General features: G+C 42.0%; 1 protein-coding gene across 1 annotated transcript; it reads right to left on the minus strand.

The window, feature by feature from the left end:
- Positions 1–254: 254 nt before the first annotated feature.
- LOC135549766 (scinderin-like) lies at positions 255–16,830 on the minus strand. The gene is made up of 16 exons (XM_064980042.1): positions 16,538–16,830; positions 13,298–13,452; positions 12,486–12,647; positions 11,479–11,628; positions 11,191–11,283; positions 10,980–11,112; positions 10,764–10,852; positions 10,372–10,587; positions 9,983–10,104; positions 9,792–9,882; positions 6,742–6,912; positions 6,323–6,500; positions 5,877–5,995; positions 5,680–5,757; positions 5,524–5,584; positions 255–4,155 (listed from the first exon to the last, which is right to left on the minus strand). The coding sequence occupies exons 1-16, from the start codon at positions 16,728–16,730 to the stop codon at positions 3,986–3,988; spliced, it is 2,181 nt and encodes a 726-aa protein (XP_064836114.1). The 5' UTR covers positions 16,731–16,830; the 3' UTR covers positions 255–3,985.
- Positions 16,831–20,222: the final 3,392 nt, after the last annotated feature.

Here is a 20,222-nt window from a genome sequence, read left to right on the forward strand (position 1 = left end):
GGAACTCATCTATAGGCTACACGTGTGGCTGGTGAAAGATTTAGCTCATTTTTCACTTTCAAGATTCTTTGATTGCAACAAACGTCACGAATATGAAGAATATGAAGAGCTTGATATATATTTTTAAAGATGTGTTCTGCCTAACTTTATATTTTTAAATAAAGATAGGGCCAATGTATGGCGATTTTTAGAAATCATTTTATAATTAGATCCGAACATCTGTGCACTGTGAATAAAAAAACCATCATGCAAGATCATAGAGCAGGGTGATTTCCTTTATTTAAGGAGGTGAGGACCATCAATAACACATTTACAGTGGTTTGGGTGGTCTCTCAGATCTGGTCTGATCTCTTAGCGGTTTCAATAGTTCTATCTGAAATTATGCTCCTCAGACGCCAGACACTGGAATGGCGGGAAATTGACCTTTGAAATGAGAATGCAGTGAAATCCCACAGGTCACACACTGGTTGAGTCAACATTGTTTCCACGTAATTTGAAATTGAATCAACGTGGAATAGATGTTGAATTGACGTATGTGTCCAGTAGGATGGTGCACTCAATTTACTAGTGAAACTGATATCCCCCATTGGAAAGCCTATGTCTCTCTTTCAATATAGTAAAGTGATCAAAAGGGATGTTTTCAAGTTCTAGAATATTGTCAGATAAGAATTACAAGTTAATTTGTCAGGCTATCAACACTAGGGGTCGCCTGATATGAAAATAGGGTCATAGGAGAATTTAACAAATCTGGAGAAAAAAAAATACATATTTAATATTGTCCTTATATCTCAAAATCATTGTAATGTGGTTACCCTTAAAAATCTTGATTAAAATGATTAAAATCTAAAAGATAAAATTCAGCTAGAGTGCACCCACAGATCATGGAAAATAGGTTGCACTTGACCAAGTCACTTAGCCATTCCCATGGTGAATGTCTAGGTCCGCTCCGCTACGAAACCATACAGTATTACAGAGACTGATATTACCACCTGCAATTGACATGGTGAAGACAATTGCCAAAGTCAGATAACGCTGTTAAACAAATAATTTATGCAATCAAGAGGAAACTCCCCAGCTTACAGTGCATTCGGAAAGTAATGAGACCCCTTCACTTTTTCCACGTTTTGTTACGTTACAGCCTTATTCTAAAATTGATTACATTGTTTTTTCCCCTCATCAGTCTACACACAATGTCCCATAATGTCAAAGCAAAAAGAGTATTTTTTTTTAAAAATTCATGCAAATTAAAATAAATAAACTGAAATATCATATTTACATAAGTATTCAGACCCTTTACACAGTACTTTGTTGAAGCACCTTTGGCAGCGATTACAGCCTTGAGTCTTCTTGGTTACGACCCTACAAGCTTGGCACACCTGTATTTGGGGAGTTTCTCCTGTTCTTCTCTGCAGATCCTCTCAACCTCTGTCAGGTTGGATGGGGAGCGTCGCTGCACAGCTATTTCCAGGTCTCTCCAGAGATGTTCGATCAGGTTCAAGTCGGGGCTCTGATTGGGCCACTCAATGACATTCAGAGACTTGTCCAGAATCCACTCCTGCATTGTCTTTGCTTTGTGCTTAGGGTCTTTGTCCTGCTGGAAAGTCAACCTTCGCCCCAGTCTGAGGTCCTGAGCAGGTTTTCATTAAGGCTCTCTCTCTACTTTGCTCCGTTCATCTTTGCCTCGATCCTGACGAGTCTCCTTGTCCCTGCTGCTGAAAATCATCCCCACAGCATGATGCTTCCACCACCGTGCTTCACCGTAGGGATAGTGACAGGTTTCCTCCAGACGTGATGCTTGGCATTCAGGCCAAAGAGTTCAAATCATGTCCAATCAATTGAATTTACCACATGCGGATTCCAATCCAGTTATAGAAACATCTCAAGGATGATCAATGGAAACAGGATGCACCTAAGCTTAATATAGAGGTTCATAGCATAGCGTCTAAATACTTATGTAAATAAGGTTTTTCTGTTTTCTGTTTTTAATACATTTCCAAACATTTCTAAAAACCTGTTTTCACTTATGTCATTATGGGGTATTGTGTGTAGATTGCTGAGGAAATTGTTTTATTGAATCAATTTTAGAATAAGGCTGAAGGCACTGCAGCGGGTAACTTAGATTGGAAACTACATCAAACCACATCCATTGCGATCACGCCTGTTCACAAAACTATGTGGAGATATGGGGTCTGAGCATGACAATGTCTTATTTCACACAGAGGCTTGGTGGTTATCGAGGGGGGTTTTCGCATTGAGAGAGGAAATGTTGTCATTCACAATGGATTTAATGTGTGTCCTTGCCTATTTAAGAGACATTTTGGTAAACTGAACGCAAGCATACAGGGGAAATAGAAAAACCTTCTACAGATGAGTGACCAAATCAGTGTATTTAGAGGAAAGAACTCTTTAGAGCAACGAACCAGAACAACTCCTTCTTAGGGAGTTCTTCCAAGCCACCGTGCTTCTATACCTGCATTGTTTGCTGTTTGGGGTTTTGGGCTGGGTTTCTGTACAGTACTTTGTGACATCAGTTGATGTAAGAAAGCTTTATAAATACATTTAATTGATTGATTTAGAGTCTTTCAAAAGCAAACCATGCTCTCATCGGCATTAAAACCAAATATCGACCCAGATTGGATGCGTCAGCAGGATGAGCACAGTCTGAGCTTGACCACTGTTGACCAAGCCCCCTGACTATGAGATACTCCGACGAGACATTCATCTAGCACACCCATCTCATTAGTGATGGTGATGTTAGAGACATTATATGTCAGACTAATTTGCAATTGACTGTCATAGCCTCCCATTAAAAGTATGTTAAGACAATCAGAAATACTGTTAGAATTGTCTGCCACAGAGTCAAATAAGAAAAGTTAACATTGGCTGTTTTTTTCACACGGTTGGGGTCACAAGAATATTCAGATATCAAAACGGTGTTGTGGGCCAAAAAATCCCCTGGGTTAGACTTTTAGCCTCGGAATTACCAGACTGATGATCAAATCCTTCACATAAGCTTGCGAGGCTAGGCTAGATTTGAGAACAACTTCAGAAATGTGAAATTAGAAGAAAAATGCGTAAAGCCTGCTGAGAGTTTTCTATCATAAAAAAAGCAAATAGCAACATTCATTCCAGACAGTTATAGAAGTCCAAATCAACATAATATATCATATATTTTAGGGTTTCATCTTTGTAACGAGAAAAAAAAATAAACAACAAAGATGTCCAAGCAGTGCACATCAGACGATGTCCCGTGTGCTCAGCTGGTAGAGCATGGTGCTTGCAACGCCAGGGTTGAGGGTTTGATTCCCACGGGGGACCAGCAAGACAAAAGAAAAGAACGTATGCACTCGCTACAGTATGTTGCTTTGGATAAGAGCATCTGCTAAATGACTCAAATGTCAAATAAAATGACACATAGCAGGCCTAAAAGTAAAGCAAACAAATACAAATAAAATGACACATAGCAGGCCTAAAAGTAAAGCAAACAAATACAAATAAAATGACACATAGCAGGCCTAAAAGTAAAGCAAACAAATACAAATAAAATGACACATAGCAGGCCTAAAAGTAAAGCAAACAAATACAAATAAAATGACACATAGCAGGCCTAAAAGTAAAGCAAACAAATACAAATAAAATGACACATAGCAGGCCTAAATGTAAAGCAAACAAATACAAATACAATGACACATAGCAGGCCTAAAAGTAAAGCAAACAAATACAAATAAAATGACACATAGCAGGCCTAAAAGTAAAGCAAACAAATACAAATAAAATGACACATAGCAGGCCTAAAAGTAAAGCAAACAAAGACAAATCAAAGTAAAGGACTTTGCGCTTCCTTAAGCCCAACACTAGTCCATGAATGACTAGTTAACCCTTATTTCACACTAGTATCTGGAAACCCTTGGCTGAATACAGAGTGAATGTTATAAATGTCTAAACTGTGTTATTACAGTGTTATAACTGTTGGGATTCATTTATGCTAAATCTGCAGTGTCTTCATGGTCCTGGCCACGGTGTGTGAGTCCCAGCGTGCCGTGTCCCACCCCAGGAACCACCCTGTGAAGGTGGGGGGTTCATGACCCTGCTTCACCATCACTATGGCGGTCCTCTTATCCCGAACCCCCGGATCCGTCTCTATGTATGTCTTGGCTGTAAGGAAGGGAGCACATAGACACTGTCAATCAATGGGGTAAACCATAGTGTATTTGAAGTGGGAACACACTATTTTCTGAGTGTACAAAACAGACAGGAACACCTTCCTAATATTGAGTTGCCCTCCCCTTTGCCCTCAGAACAGCCTTGGTTCGTAGGGGCATGGACTGTACAAGGAGTCAAAAGCTTTCCACAGGGATGCTGGCTCTTGTTGACTCCAATGCTTCCCACAGTTGTATCAAGTTGGCTGGATGTCCTTTGGGTGGTGGACCATTCTCGATACACACAGGAAACTGTTGAGTGTGAAAAACCCAGCAGCATTGCAGTTTTCGACATAAACTAATGTGCATGCCGCCTACTACTATATCAAGTTCAAAGGCACTTAAATCTTATGTCTTGCCACTCTGAATGGCACACATACACAATCCATATCTCAATGCACATCTCCACTGATTGAAGAAGTTTTAACAAGTGATATCAATAAGGGATCATAGCTTTCACCTGGATTTACTTGATCAGTCTTTGTCATGGAAAGAGCATTAATGTTTTGTACACTCAGTGAATATTAAAAGGGAAATACTGATATGTATATACACTACCGTTCAAAAGTTTGGGGTCACTTAGAAATATCCTTGCTTTTGAAAGAAAAACACGTTTTTCTTCTGTCCATTAAAATAACATCAACTTGATCAGAAATACAGTGTAGACATTGTTAATGTTGTAAATGACTATTGTAGCTGGAAATGGCTGATTTTTAATGGAATATCTACATAGGCGTACAGAGGCCCATTATCAGCAACCATCACTCCTGTGTTCCAATGACACGTTGTGTTAGCTAATCCAAGTTTATCATTTGAAAAGGCTAATTTATCATTAGAAAACCCTTTTGCAATTATGTTAGCACTTCTTTAGACTAGTTGAGTATCTGGAGCATCAGCATTTGTGGGTTCGATTGCAGGCCCAAAATGGCCAGAAACAAATAACTTTCTTCTGAAACTCGTCAGTCTATTCTTGTTCTGAGAAATGAAGGCTATTCCATGTGAGATATTGCCAAGAAACTGAAGATCTTGTACAACGCTGTGTACTACTCCCTTCACAGAACAGCGCAAACTGTCTCGAACCAGAATAGAAAGAGGAGCAGGAAGCCCAGGTTCACAACTGAGCAAGAGGACAAGTACATTAGAGTGTCTAGTTTGAGAAACAGATGCCTCACAAGTCCTCAACTGGCAGCTTCATTAAATAGTACCCGCAAAACACCAGTCTCAACGTCAACAGTGAAGAGGCGACATATTAAACTACACATTAAACTTACGATACGAAAAATTAACTACCATATACACACATAAGACAAAGACCAAAACTCACCAGATTTTACAGATTCAGTTTTTTCAACTTCATTGGCATCTTTGCCAATCCAGATAAACACCTATCACAAAAAATTAACATTAATATAATTCAACCTCCATAGAGGTAAAAATGGGCTGAACATTTTAATTTGGGGAAGGGTAACAAGCTCCATACCTGATCCCAGACGTCCAACAGCATCACGTCATCCTCTGCCAGGTCCTCCTGACTGAACTCTCCTGGAACCTCCTCAATCTGTAGACAGCATTTATAATCTATCTAGCTAGCTATCTATTTGTGCGTGTGTGTGTGTTTGTGTGTTTGTGTGTGAGCGTGCGTGCATGTGTGGGTGAGCATGCGTGTGTGGTACTCACTATGAACCTGCCAGTCTTGTTGGAGCAGGCGAACAGGCGAGGTTGTTGAGTGCGGCTACTATCCAGTCTCTCTGATGTCTGGTACTCCTTCTTCCCCCCTAACGCTGCCCAGAGGTCCGCTACAACCAAACATAACACATCTGCTTGAGTTTCTGTGCATCTTGAACTGGTGATGTTCATTTTAGGACTAAAATCCTCAATCTGCCTCAAAACTTTCCTTGTCTCAGTGTGCCCCCTGGTGACTCTCCTGAGTACTACATCACACATCATTATCATGGTGCCATATCAGGGCCCATATTCATAAAGCTTCTCAGAGCAGCAGTTCTGGACCCTGTCCATATATTCTTACTTATTATGAGTTAAAAGGAAAACTGGTACTGGATTAGTACTCCTCCCCTGAGACGCTTTCTGAATATGGGCCCAGGCCAAGGAATCTGTGTTCTCACCTGGTTCCTGTCCCTCTACGATGCGTTGTGTCTGACACTTCAGCACCTGACTCAGGTACCGGGCTCCCCGCTCCTCGTCCTCGATGGCGCCCTTACCCACCCACAGGTAGCTCTGCCCCGCGGGCATCTTCAGCAGGTAGGCATCGTTAGAGTTCAGGCTGCCAGCCTCCGCCTCCACCTACCACAACACACAACAGACAAGGCAACTGGGATCTAGTGGCGAGAATAAAAGCTGAGGAAATGCTGACCTCCATCTCGATGACAGGAAACGACAAACGAGCATCATAAATGTAATTTAGCATGATCGGTGCATAAACCCTTATTAGAAACGTGTGTAAACTCCATTTATGTGTGTTTACCTCCCATCACTGCCAATGAAACAACCATAGGTGTGTGTCTGTGTGGGAGAACATTCTCACCTCTGCGATGCGTGTGATGGTGCCCAGGTTACGTCGGACCTGAAACAGGCGTGTGGGGGCCGCAGGTGCCTGGCCTCCGATGCGTGAGGTACCACTCTTGTACACGATGAGGGGCTTGTCTTTGAACAGACTCAGGAGATGGGCAGGCTCTTTACCTTGGGACACTCTCACCTAGGGAACCAAAATAGATTATTAACGCATATGCAATTTGGTACAGGAGGTCATGGATAGCGAAGCCATAGCTGGAGGGCAAGGTAGAGACCTATGTTGTACAGACAGTCATTAGGGGGCACTATAACACATATACAGTGGGAGATTCTCATTTGGCCAAAAGGAGCGTCCTCTCCTGGACTCCTCCGTCCTCTCTCCTCCATGACCCAGAAACTGATAAGTGGTCAATTCGTTAGTAAGCAAACGAAGGCGTCTGCTCCACTCCTCAATTACCTTCTTTGACAGAGGAGGCACAAGAGCATCCTCACGGCATCTAGAACAGAAGTGTTTTACAATATGCCACACCCCTTTGAATCAGCTGTTGTTTTCTTGGTGGAGAAAAGCATGCAGACATTTAAAAACAATACTTTACTTAATGTTTATCTATACAATGTCTGCCACCACTAGCTACATTTGTTGTATCACTTTACACATTTATTTTGGGAATCCTCCCCTGTAAACATAATTTTGGGCTAAAAGGTTCCATCTGTATTTTTGTCCAAATTCAGCTCTTGACATAGCCTTGTTCTGTTCAATGTTAATCTACAGAATATACAGTTGAAGTCGGAAGTTACCATACACTTAGGTTGGAGTCACTAGAACTCGTTTTTCAACCACTCAACAAATTTCTTGTTAACAAACTATAGTTTTGGCAAATCTACTTTGTGCATGACACAAGTAATTTTTCCGAAAATTGTTTGCAGACAGATTATTTCACTTATAATCTACTGTGTATCACAATTCCAGTTTACATACACTAAGTTTACACACACTAAATTGACTGTGCCTTTAAACAGCTTGGAAAATTCCAGAATATGATGTCATGGCTTTAGAAGCTTCTGATAGGCTAATTGACATCATTTGAGTCAATATGAGGTGTACCTGTGGATGTATTTCAAGCACAACCTTCAAACTCAGTGCCTCTTTGCTTGACATCATGGGAAAATCAAAAGAAATCAGCCAAGACCACAGAAAAATAATTCTAGACCTCTGCAAGGCTGGTTCATTCTTGGGAGCAATTTCCAAACACCTGAAGGTACCACGTTCATCTGTACAAACAATAGTATGCAAGTATAAACACCATGGGACCACGCAGCCGTCATACCGCTCAGGAAGGAGATGTATTCTGTCTCCTAGAGGTGAGCGTACTTTGGTGCGAAAGGTGCAAATCAATCCCAGAACAACAGCAAAGGAACTTGTGAAGATGTTAGAGGGAACAGGTACAAAAGCATCTATATCCATAGTAAAACGAGTCCTATATCGACATAACCTGAAAGGCCGCTTAGCAAGGAAGAAGCCACTGCTCCAAAACCGCCATAAAAAAAGCCAGACTACAGTTTGCAACTGCACATGTGGACAAAGATCATACTTTTTGGGGAAATGACCATTGTTATGTTTGGAGGAAAAAGGGGGAGGCTTGCAAGCCGAAGAACACCATCCCAACCGTGAAGCACGGGGGTGTCAGCATCATGTTGTGGTGGTGCTTTGCTGCAGGAGGGACTGCAGGAGGCACTTCACAAAATAGATGGCATCATAAGGTAGGAAAATTGTGGATATATTGAAGCAACATCTCAAGGCATCAGTCAGGAAGTTAAAGCTTGGTCGCAAATGGGTCTTCCAAATGGACCCCAAGCATACTTGCAAGCAAAGTTGTGGCAAAATGGCTTAAGGACAACATATTCAAGGTATTTGAGTGACAATCACAAATCCCTGACCTCAATCCTATAGAAGATTTGTGGGCAGAACTGAAAAAGCGTGTGCGAGCAGGGAGGCCTACAAACCTGACTCAGTTACACCAACTCTGTCAGGAGGAAGGGGTCAAAATTCAGGCTACCCGAAACGTTTGACCCAAGTTAAACAATTTAAAGGCAATGCTACCAAATATGAATTGAGTGTATGTAAACTTCTGATCCACTGGGAATGTGATGAAAGAAATAAAAGCTGAAATAAATCATTCTCTCTACTATTATTCTGGCATTTCACATTCTTAAAATAAAGTTGTGATCTTAACTGACCTAAGACAGAATTTTTACTCGGATTAAATGTCAGAAATTGTGAAACTGAGTTTAAATGTATTTGGCTAAGGTTTATGTAAACTTCTGACTTCAACAGTACACTGTAAATTCCCCCAATTCATGTAATTAAGTTTAAAATTATACAAGATAAAAATAGCTGATACCATGCAAACCAATGAGTGGTTGGAACTTTAAAACCAAACATCTCAGAATCATCTTTTTGCAGATCAAACCTTACAGTCCTACTCTCTTGGTTTGCTTGATGATGCACGAGTGGAGAAGGAGAGTCTCATTTCATACAAGCAAATTTGTTTCCACATTTCCTTTCCTCCCCTCCTCTTGATTACCTTTCAACTTTTAAAAAAAATGGAGGGGACAAGGGAGTTAGTAAAACCAATTGAGAATCTCCCAGTGTCTCTCTACAAGCAGCACCCTGTGCTACCTGTTGGTCATAAATCATTGAATCAGATTAAGGGATGCCAATTTCACATACAGAGAAAAGATTCCGTTCTGCCCTGAAGGCATGGAAAGTAAACCCTGATACAGCAGTCAAATTAGGGGATTTAATACACAGTAGACTGGAGAGAATAACATCCTCTAGTATCACACTTTACTGCTGTGATATAAAAAACATGAATTTACAAACTTTATACAGTTTTGACACATTTCCACCGAGGCGATCTGCTCCAACCTCTTCAGCCACAGTGTGTGTGTGGGTGTCTTTCAGATGGGTTGTGATAAAGCAGAACACACATTTCCATTGGACATTCATAGACATTGAACAATAAGAGATGATCATCTTAATTTGATTAATTAGTCCTCTACCTGAACTGCGTTCCCTCCCAGAGAGCGATCCAGCTCCACAGTTAGGAAGGCTGAAGCTGTGAGCTCATCTAGAGTGCTGCTAGCCCCCTGCCTGCCACAGGAAGTATTGGGATCAATCCATCCATCCATCCACCCTCCCATCCAACCAATCAATCGAATTTAAAATATAAGTACAGGTCTACCAGACTGACCAGGTGTAGATGATCTGTCCTCTCTTATATGTATAGAGGATGATGTAACAGTCTCCTCCATAGAACTGACCATACGTCTTTGGGTCAACTGGGACTCGACCACTGCTCTCCACTCTGAAGATCTGGAACATGAAACATGCATCTGGCTGGTTATTTTACTATAATTTGTTTAACAATCTATGTGATTGGGATTGTCAGTGGAATAGAACACCTGACTCATTTGTACATTAGCATGTATTAGCATATATGCTTATTCACTCCTTGTAACACTTGCGTAATGAGGAAGCTTGCCTGATAACTGAAGGCCTGTGTTAGTGTCCCGACCTATAGCTTAGACCTTAGCTCAGTGGGCTAACCACGTCTTGTGGTGGTAACACTTGGTCCTGTACCTGAGTGTCCCCTGTGCCGTCGTCCACCATGTTATGCTGAGCTGCCATGCTTTGGGACTCATGGAGCTTGGAGGCATCGAACTCCACTTGATGTATCTTAGCTATCCTCTCGGTCACAAATACTTTCCCGAACCCCTCGCTCTGGTTCTTATCCCTCCACCCCTGGAAGAACTGTTTGAAGATAGGAGTCTCCCCACCCTCTGGAAGAACCTGGATCTGGAGATAAAGAGTTGTTCCTATGAACGTCAGTGTTTGGGATCAACTCCCCTTCAGTCCCGATCAGTTTAGCAGGACGTGAACTGACATGATATTTGAGTCACGAGTTGATTCAACCAAATGATTCAAACATAGCAATTATGACTGATGCTAGATGGATGATAATGAGCATGAACCTGTGTGTTAGCTGGGTAGCCCATCTGCTTGATGAAGCCCTCAGCAGTCTTCATGGCAGTCTTCCTCTCGCTGGGGTTGGCGTTACGGCCTTTATGGGTGATGTTGGATGATTCAATGCGAAGAAGAGGTACATAAAAGGTGGGAGGTATAAAAGGATGAGGGATGAATTAGGATGATTTGTCAAGATAAAGATGTTCAGCAGTTTAAATACGTACCTTTCCAGATGAAGATCATCCTGCTCTTCCCGTGGTCCAGGATGAAGCACTCGTCAGACAGCAGATGGCTCTGAGAGAACGGGTTCTCCTCTGAGACCAGGGTCACCTGCATCGCTCCAGATGCATCAGATACCTGGAAGGAACAACAACGAGATGAGTTTGAATGTGTGTGTGTGTGTGTGTGTGTGTGTGTGTAAGAGTGTGACCATACCATGTAGAGTTTGGCCATCTTCCTGTTGGAGATATCTGCCACCATATCGTCATTGTCATCACCTTTTGGTAGATTTGGCTTGTTGCCGAGTACCTGTTAGGGTTGACAGGTAAAAACACAAAGACAAAAACCAGGAAGATAACATTGACAATGGAGATAGCGAAATGATGGCACACAAAAGTAGATTACTTAACTGTCATACAGTTTTGCAGCTAATTTCAATTCAAGAGTGCAAACACCAGACTAGGGAATGAAAGTTAAATGTTGTGTTGAATGAACATCTGTCACCTCAGTTAACGTAGACGGCTCTCTCCCTTCCTCCACGACAACCAGTTTTGCTCGGCCATTCCTCTCATTGTCACGGATACCGGCAGCCACCTGTGCTGCCTTCAGGAGCTCAAACTTGTTGCACTCTGAACCGCACCACTGGTAGATAACCTAGAGACAGGTAACAGATATGGTTCAGTTGGAAAGTGGGCTGTTGCACACTTTATGACGTTCCAGGTGCATAAAGGCTTTAGCTTTGAGGGCTAACTAACACAATCTTGTGGCAATCAGACAACCCCGGTTCAAAACCAGTGGGTCACCACAGGGTCACCACAGGGTCACCGCTTCTGGCAATATTCAAACAGAAGAGAATAGCTTTTGAATTTAATTAGGTAAACATTAGAATACCTTGTATATCAAATGATCTTGATACCCACCTTAAGTCAACATACCACAGGCCTTCATATGTTTGGGATTTAATAAGAACTCAAGCCGAACGGACAATGTTTGCGTTTCAGCAGAATTTGAAGTTTGCTTACACAGTGAAGTCTAGGCAATGAGTCAGATTTCTTAGGATAGTGACAGTCAAACAAATTAACTGTTGTTACAGGGCCACTGAGGGCACTACCATATGTGCCATGAAAGTCTGGACCTCTTGGCAGAGGCAGTGTTACTACCATAGACACTATATTATTGATACATGTTCTATATCTATATGGTAAACTCTCACATAGAGGGAGGCCAGAGTACAATCTACCGATCCATCAATGACTTAATCAGTCGGGGCGGCAGGGTAGCCTAGTGGGTAGCCTAGTGGTTAGAGCGTTGGACTGGTAACCGGTTGCAAGTTCAAATCCCCAAGCTGACAAGGTACAAATCTGTCGTTCTGCCCCTGAACAAGGCAGTTAACCCACTGTTCATAGGCCGTCATTGAAAATAAGAATTTGTTCTTAAGTGACTTGCCTAGTTAAATAAAGGTAAAATAAAATAAAAAAAGTCAATTGGTAGATCAATCAATCAAAACATACTGCTCCCAGGTCCACGATGAAGCAGTCCCCTCTGTTGAAGCTGGACCAGTTGAGGGTGACCTCGGTTGCCCTGACGACACGGCGACCTTTGATGTGGAATAGTCTCAGAGCTGACAGGTCGTTGGTGACCACGTGATGGAACCCAGAGGCCACGCCTCCGGCCTAGAATCGAACAGGATAGAATAGAATAAAATAGAGTAGAATAGATTAGGATAGAATACCTTATTGCCCTCAAGAGGGAAATTGTCTTGCTCAGTTTAAAAGCAATTCAAGACGCAGATGTACATACGTATTATACATCACATACAAAACAAGGTACACAGTTACGTAGTACCCTACACAAACATCCCTGAAACAACATACAAAAGGAAATGTCAGGGCCTATAAGTACCCTATGAGGTTGAACAAGGGTAGCGTGTCAAGTATTTCCTTCTAGCGATTAGGCAATATTACGGAAAACCACGAAATGTTCAGGACCAAGAAAACAAACAACGTACGGAACACAGAACTGTTTTCCTTTTCCCTCTACACCAAGCTCCTTTTCCATCCCATGAGTCACTGCTGCTGCCCATGGTCAGGGTCAAACAAAACGTTGCAACAAGTGATTATTTAATAGCACACCTTCAGCATATGATGCCCAGGGTCTGAAATGTAAAATGTGGCAAATGGAATGAATGTTCACTGCTAAAAAATAAGTGCGCGTTCTGGTTCAGTATAACACCATATACTCTAGTAGTAAATAGCAGTAACACAGATAAAGGAACAAATTTAATATTAGTGAAATAAACTGCATCAGTAAAACAATACCGTACTTTGTATGTGATGCCTCCCTTGAAGTATCGTGTGAAGGCAGTGGACTCGAACCCCTGCAGTTCTCGGTACTGGACAGGCTTCCCTCCAAGAAAATCATCCAGCTGAACAGTAAAGATGGCCGCCGCCGTGCTCTCGTCCTGGCTGCACTCCTTACCTGAGGAGAGAGCATGAGTGGTACAGTACTTAAATACAATGTGATAAATGAGAGACTGTTCAAGTTTAGACAGAGGAAATTTAGCACAACTTCAGCACAAACTGCCTGGTTGATGTTATGACTCTAATGCTCATAGTATGCTTTATTTTAGTACTTTAATGCATTTTGACTCTGCAACAGAGTCTACCAGCTTTGCATGTTGCCATTGTAAATGTATGGGTGGCTGTACTCCACCCGTACATTACAACAACATACTGTAGTTCAGGCAGTAGGATGCTCTCTCATCCATTTATATGCAGATGATACAGTATTATACTCAGCTGGCCCCTCCCAGGATTTTGTGTGAAACACTCTACAACAAAGCTTCCTCAGTGTCCAAAAAGCTTTCTCTGCCCTTAACCTTGTTCTGAACACCTCCAAAAAAAGGTAATGTGGTTTGGTAAGAAGAATGCTGTGATTATTACATCTGAGGGTTTAAAGCTTGATGTAGTCACCTCATACAAGTTCTTGAGAGTATGGCTAGATGGTACACTGTCCTTCTCTTAGCACATATCAAAGCTGCAGGCTAAAGTTAAATCTAGACTTGGTTTCCTCTATCGTAATTGCTCCTCTTTCACCCCAGCTGCCAAACTAACCGTGATTCATATGACCATCCTACCCATGCTCGATTACGGAGATGTAATTTATAGATTGCAGGTAAAGGTGCTCTATAGCGGCTAGATGTTCTTTACCATTCGTCCATCAGATTTGCCACCAATGCTCCTTATAGGACACATCACTGCACTCTATACTCCTCTGTAAACTGGTCATCTCTGTATACATGTCGCAAAACCCACTGGTTGATGCGCATTTATAAAACCCTCTTAGGCCTCACTTCCCCCTATCTGAGCTATCTACTGCAACCCTAATCCTCCACATTCAACACCCATTCTGCCAGTCACATTCTGTTAAAAATCCCCAAGCACAGACATCCTTGGGTCGCTCCTCTTTTCAGTTCACTGCAGCTAGCGACTGGAACGAGCTGCAACAAACACTTTCTTCATTCAAAGACTCAATCATGGACACTCTGACAGTTGTATCTGCTTCGCGTTATGTATTTTTGTCTCTACCTTCTTGACCTTTGTGCAGTTGTCTGTGCCCAATAATGTTTGTACCATATTTTGTGCTGCTACTGTACCATGTTGTGCTGCTGCCATGTTGTGTTGCTACCAAGTTGTTGTCATGTGGTGTTGCTACTGTACCATGTTGTGTTGTCATGTGTTGCATGTGCTGTCAAGTATCTCTTTATGTAGTGTTGTGGTGTCTCTCTTGTCGTGATTTGTGTTTAGTCCTATATTTTTTATTTTGAATCCCAGCCCCGTCCTTGCAGGAGGCCTTTTGCCTTTTGGTAGCCCGTCATTGTAAATAAGAATTTGTTCTTAACTGACTAGTTAAATAAAGGTTAAATACAAAATAAACACCACTACAGAGGTTTAATCCCAGGATCTGGCATCCTGTTCGGGATACCTTGAAGGCCTCATGGTCAACAGTCCATGTCAGAATCAGGAAGAAATTAAAGCCCATAGCAGCAAGCAAAATGGCAAGGAAACCTATTGGAGGCCCATTAGTGGCTTTACTGGTTAATGATTCACGATGATGATGATGGGGGGGGACGACGAGAGGAAGGACAAACTAACATCTTAGTGGTGCTATTGATGTTTGTATTCAGATGGGAGTTGGTGAGTGGGGAGAGAGAGAGGAGGAGAGAGAGAGAGAGAGAGAGAGAGAGAGAGAGAGAGAGAGAGAGAGAGAGAGAGAGAGAGAGATGTCAAGGAAGGAAGCTAGTGTTACAGATCAGTAGACTTGACTTGCATGGTTCCATAGCTCCATCACAACAGCTGTACAACACCATGTTTCTACAATAATCTACCATATTCTGACAGTACTTTCAGGGAGTGTGTACTCTGAGACAGCTGAACAGAGTAGTTACTCAAAGGTTCATGAAACGTCTTGCTTGTTTTCCAGAGTGGCTATAGTCCTGATAGGAAGGGAAACCATCACCGTCCCATGATGTGTGCAAAGATGACTGATATGGTTTACGACCTCTACCTGGAATGTCCTTATCTCAGAATCTTAAAATCTGAGAATTGTCCAGGAAGCGTCAGGATATGGTAACTCGCCTGGCCTTTAACCAGATAATCACTTTTGTTTCCTACTTCAGGCAAAACCTTGTTTTTTTTTTTTAGCTCAGCTGATGACAAAATTGGTTGACTTTCTTCTGTCTACAGTAACAGACAAGAGCACCTCGAGGGCTCACACAGTTGTGAAATGACAGTGACACTACTATGGGGGACAATAACACATACAATGAGTGCACGAAACATTAGGAACACCTCTTCTTCCTTGCCATAGACAGGCCAGGTGAATCCAAGTGAAAGCTATGATCCCTTATTGATGTCACTTGTTCAATCCACTTCAATCAGTGTAGATGAAGGGGAGGAGACAGGTTAAAGAAGGATCTTTTAGCCTCGAGACAATTGAGATATGGATTACGTATGTGTGCCATTGAGTGTGAATGGGCACGGAGTATTAACTGAAACATTTAACTAAAAACCACATAATAGTGATTATTGTATCCATTTCTCAACCATCTTTCTCAACATCGTTAGCATCCTATATCTGAATTTGTGGTGTCACCATTCCTTCTCCAATTCAAGCCAAACCATCTCTCTTGTTCTGTCTTGTATGCACAACCTGTTCTTCTCCTATATGAATACATCTACACAGATATGATCCTATGACGAACTGAATGTGTTATAACACCGTTAGTACCGTATGGCCTTTGATGTTAAGTTGTTTTCTTTTGCCAATGTATTTATTCATGTTAATGACAATATTATGATAAAATGATGCCGTTGATTTCAGCCTGTAGATATAAAACGTTAACATCTATGAGACACTCCCTAAAATATGTTCACATTCATCTCCAATGTTTTATAAGCCTCCATCAGTAAACAAATCATCCAGCATGTGACATCCTACTGAACAGCCTGAGGAAACACGCCCTAAAGCCCACATGCATGCGCGCACACACACACTCTCTCACCCAGCCAGTAGTGCAGATCGTAGAAGCAGCTATCCCGCTGTTTGACAGTGTGGAGGACCACATACGCGTCCCCAACATAGAAGTTCCCGTGCAGGTTCTCAGGCACAGGGACCAGCTCCATCTTCTCTATCCTCCATATCTGGAGACCGGCTGCCTTGCCTGCCTTGTCAAACTCCCTGTGGTAGAGCACCATGGTTCCTTTGGTTGTCTGATAGCAGAAGAGGGACGGCTGGATGTGGATCCCAGGTGTAGTGAGATGAGCGTAGGGTGAGAGAGGAGCTCGGACTGCTGCTCTGTTCTCTGTTTGGTCATGGGGAGGAGTGAGTCAATAGCAGCAGTGTGCAGGGCTATAAGTTGGAGTCTGAGAAGGGGTGGGTGTGTTGTAGATGCTGCCAAAGTACACACACACAGTCTGTGTGTGGTTTTTACTATACATACATATTACTGCCTCTATTCATACTCAGTGTTTCCAGTTAAGGTGCTGCTCTAATAAATGTATCACATCATAATATTAGGCTTTAAATAACTTAACTAACATTCAGATCGATAGAGATGTGTCACGATCGTCGTAAGGAGCGGACCAAAATGCAGCGTGGTGTGTTCATGATGATTTTTTAATTAAAGAAAGCACTGAACACTGAATACAAACTATACAAAACAATAAATGAATAACAAACGTGAAGCTATAATGAGAACTGTGCTGACACAAGCAACTAACATAGACAATCACCCACAACCCACAATGACAAAACAGGCTACCTAAATATGGCACCCAAGCAGAGACAATGACTAACACCTGCCTCTGATTGAGAACCATATCAGGCCAAACACAGAAACAGACAAACTAGACATCCAACATAGAATGCCCACTCAGATCACACCCTGACCAACCAAAACATAGAAACATACAAAGCAAACTATGGTCAGGGTGTGACAAGATGTGTATCTTGTAGTTTCAACGCAGCTCAGCAGTGTGTGGTTATTTGTCGCTGCACTTATGAATATAGAGAACCAGAAAAAAAATCCCCACAATTGGATCAGTTGTTTAATATTAGACTGGTCTCTGAAGGTTATGGCTTAGGGGAGTTCAAGGTGTCTGCAATAGTATTCAAAACATATAGATTTACCAGCAGTACCTGCTCCATTCCAACACATTTCGCAAGCATTTTCCTAATTTTCCTCAGTCTTGAAATAATATGATAGTGTGAAGTACAACTACTCACTACTAACTACTACGTAAGTGTTCGATTACAAGACCGATCTGTTAATGTTGTGTAACAAATCTCTTTTGAGTATTGTAGAGTTTTCTCCCCTAAAAGTAATTTTATTTTCATGTCGGTGAAGCTTGTGATCAGTTTCCACTTAGTGTCTATTAATGTGAGCGATAGAAGAGGAAGAGACAGTCAAGAGATGGATCCTTTATCATGGATTTATTTAGATTTTTTATTTTATTTAACCTTTTTTAAATAAATTACCCAAATAAACTACCAAAAGGCAAAGAAGCCTCCTGCGGGGATTGGTTGCTGGGATTAAAAATAAAATATATATATAAATATAGGACAAAACACATCACGACAAGAGAGACAACACAACACTACATAAAGGGAGACCTAAGACAACAACATAGCAAGTCAGCAACACATGACAACACAGCATTGCAGCAACACAACATGACAACAACATGGTAGTAGCACAACATGATAGCAGCACAAAACATGGTACAAACATTATTGGGCACAGACAACAACACAAAGGGCAAAAAGCTAGAGACAACAATACACCACGCAAAGCAGATACAACTGTCAGTAAGAGTGTCTATGATTGAGTCATTGATCGAAAAGATTGAGATAAAACTGTCCAGTTTGAGTGTTTGTTGCAGCTCGTTCCAGTCGCGAGCTGCAGCGAACTGAAAAGAGGAGCAACCCAGGGATGTGCGTGCTTTGGGGACCATTAACAGAACGTGACTGGCAGAATGGGTCTTGCGACATGTATACAGAGATGACCAGTTTACAGAGGAGTATAGAGTGCAGTGATGTGTCCTATAAGGAGCATTGGTGGCAAATCTGATGGCCAAATGGTAAAGGACATCTAGCCACTAGAGAGTAACCTTACCTGCAATCTATAAATTACATAATCTAGCATGGGTAGGATGGTCATATGAATCAGGGTTTGTTTTGCAGCTGGGATGAAAGAGGAGGAATTACGATAGAGGAAACCAAGTCTAGATTTAACTTTAGCCTGCAGCTTTGATATGTGCTGAGAGAAGGACAGTGTACCGTCTAGCCATACTCCCAAGTACTGGTATAAGGTGACTACCTCAAGCTTTAAACCTTCAGAGGTAGTAATCACACCTGTGGGGAGAAGGGCATTCTTCTTACCAAACCACAATACCTTTGTTTTGGAGTGTTCAGAACAAGGTTAAGGGTCGAGAAAGCTTCTTGGACACGAAGAAAGCTTTGTTGTAGAGCATTTAACACACAATCCGGGGAGGGACCAGCTGAGTATAAGACTATCATCTGCATATAAATGAATGAGAGAGCTTCCATCTGCCTGAGCTATGTTGTTCATGTAAATTGAGGGGAGCGTGGGGCCTAGGGCTGAGCCTTGGGGTACTCCCTTGGTGATTGGCAGTGGTAGAGACAGTATATTTTCTGACATTATACACTGCACTCTTTGAGAGAGGTGGTTAGCAAACCAGGCCAAGCAGGCTCAGAGACACCAATACTCCTTAAACCCGTCACAAGAATGGAGTGGTCTACCGTATCAAAAGCTTTGGCCAAGTCAATAAAAATAGCAGCACAACATTGCTTACAATCAAAGACAATGGTGACATAATTGAGGACCTTTAAGGTTGCAGTGACACATCCATAACCTGAGCGGAAACCAGATTGCATACCAGAGAGAATACTATAGACATCAAGAAAGACAGTCAGTTGATTATTGACAAATTTTTCCAACACTTTTGATAAACAGGGAAAAACAGAAATAGGCCTATAACATTTAGGATCAGCTTGAAATGTTGGATGGGCAAGAAGGCATGGCTGAGACAAAAAAGAAATCCTGACTTAATGAAGTGGTGATTAAAGAGCTCAGCCATGTGCTGCTTGTCAGTAACAACCACATCATCAACTTTAAGGGACATGGGCAGCTGTGAAGGTGGATGCAGTAGTGTGATTGCTCACAAAACCAGGATAAAAAAATCATGATTTGGGGGAAGTTTACAACAGTTAATAAATACAATATACAAAGGTATGTGGACACCCCTTCAAATTAGTGGATTTGGCTATTTCAGCCACACCCGTTGATGACAGGTTTATAAAATTAAACACACAGCCATATAATCTCCATAGACACACATTGGCAGTAGAGCGGCCTTACTGAAGAACTCAGTGACTTTCAACGTGGCACCGCCATAGGATGCCACCTTTCCAACAAGGCTGTTTGTCCACTTCTTGCTGTGTGCTGAAGCGCGTCAAAATCGTCTGTCCTCAGCTGCATCACTCACTACTGAGTTCCAAACTGCCTCTGGAAGCAACATCAGCACAAGAACTGTTCGTTGGAAGCTTTATGAAATGGGTTTCCATGGCCAAGCAGCCGCACACAAGCCCAAGATCACAATGCGCAATGCCAAGCGTCAGCTGAGGTGGTGTAAAGCTCGGCGCCATTGGACTCTGGAGCAGTGGAA

The sequence above is a fragment of the Oncorhynchus masou genome, chromosome 12 (assembly GCF_036934945.1).
Source record: "Oncorhynchus masou masou isolate Uvic2021 chromosome 12, UVic_Omas_1.1, whole genome shotgun sequence".
NCBI classification, from domain to species: domain Eukaryota; kingdom Metazoa; phylum Chordata; class Actinopteri; order Salmoniformes; family Salmonidae; genus Oncorhynchus; species Oncorhynchus masou.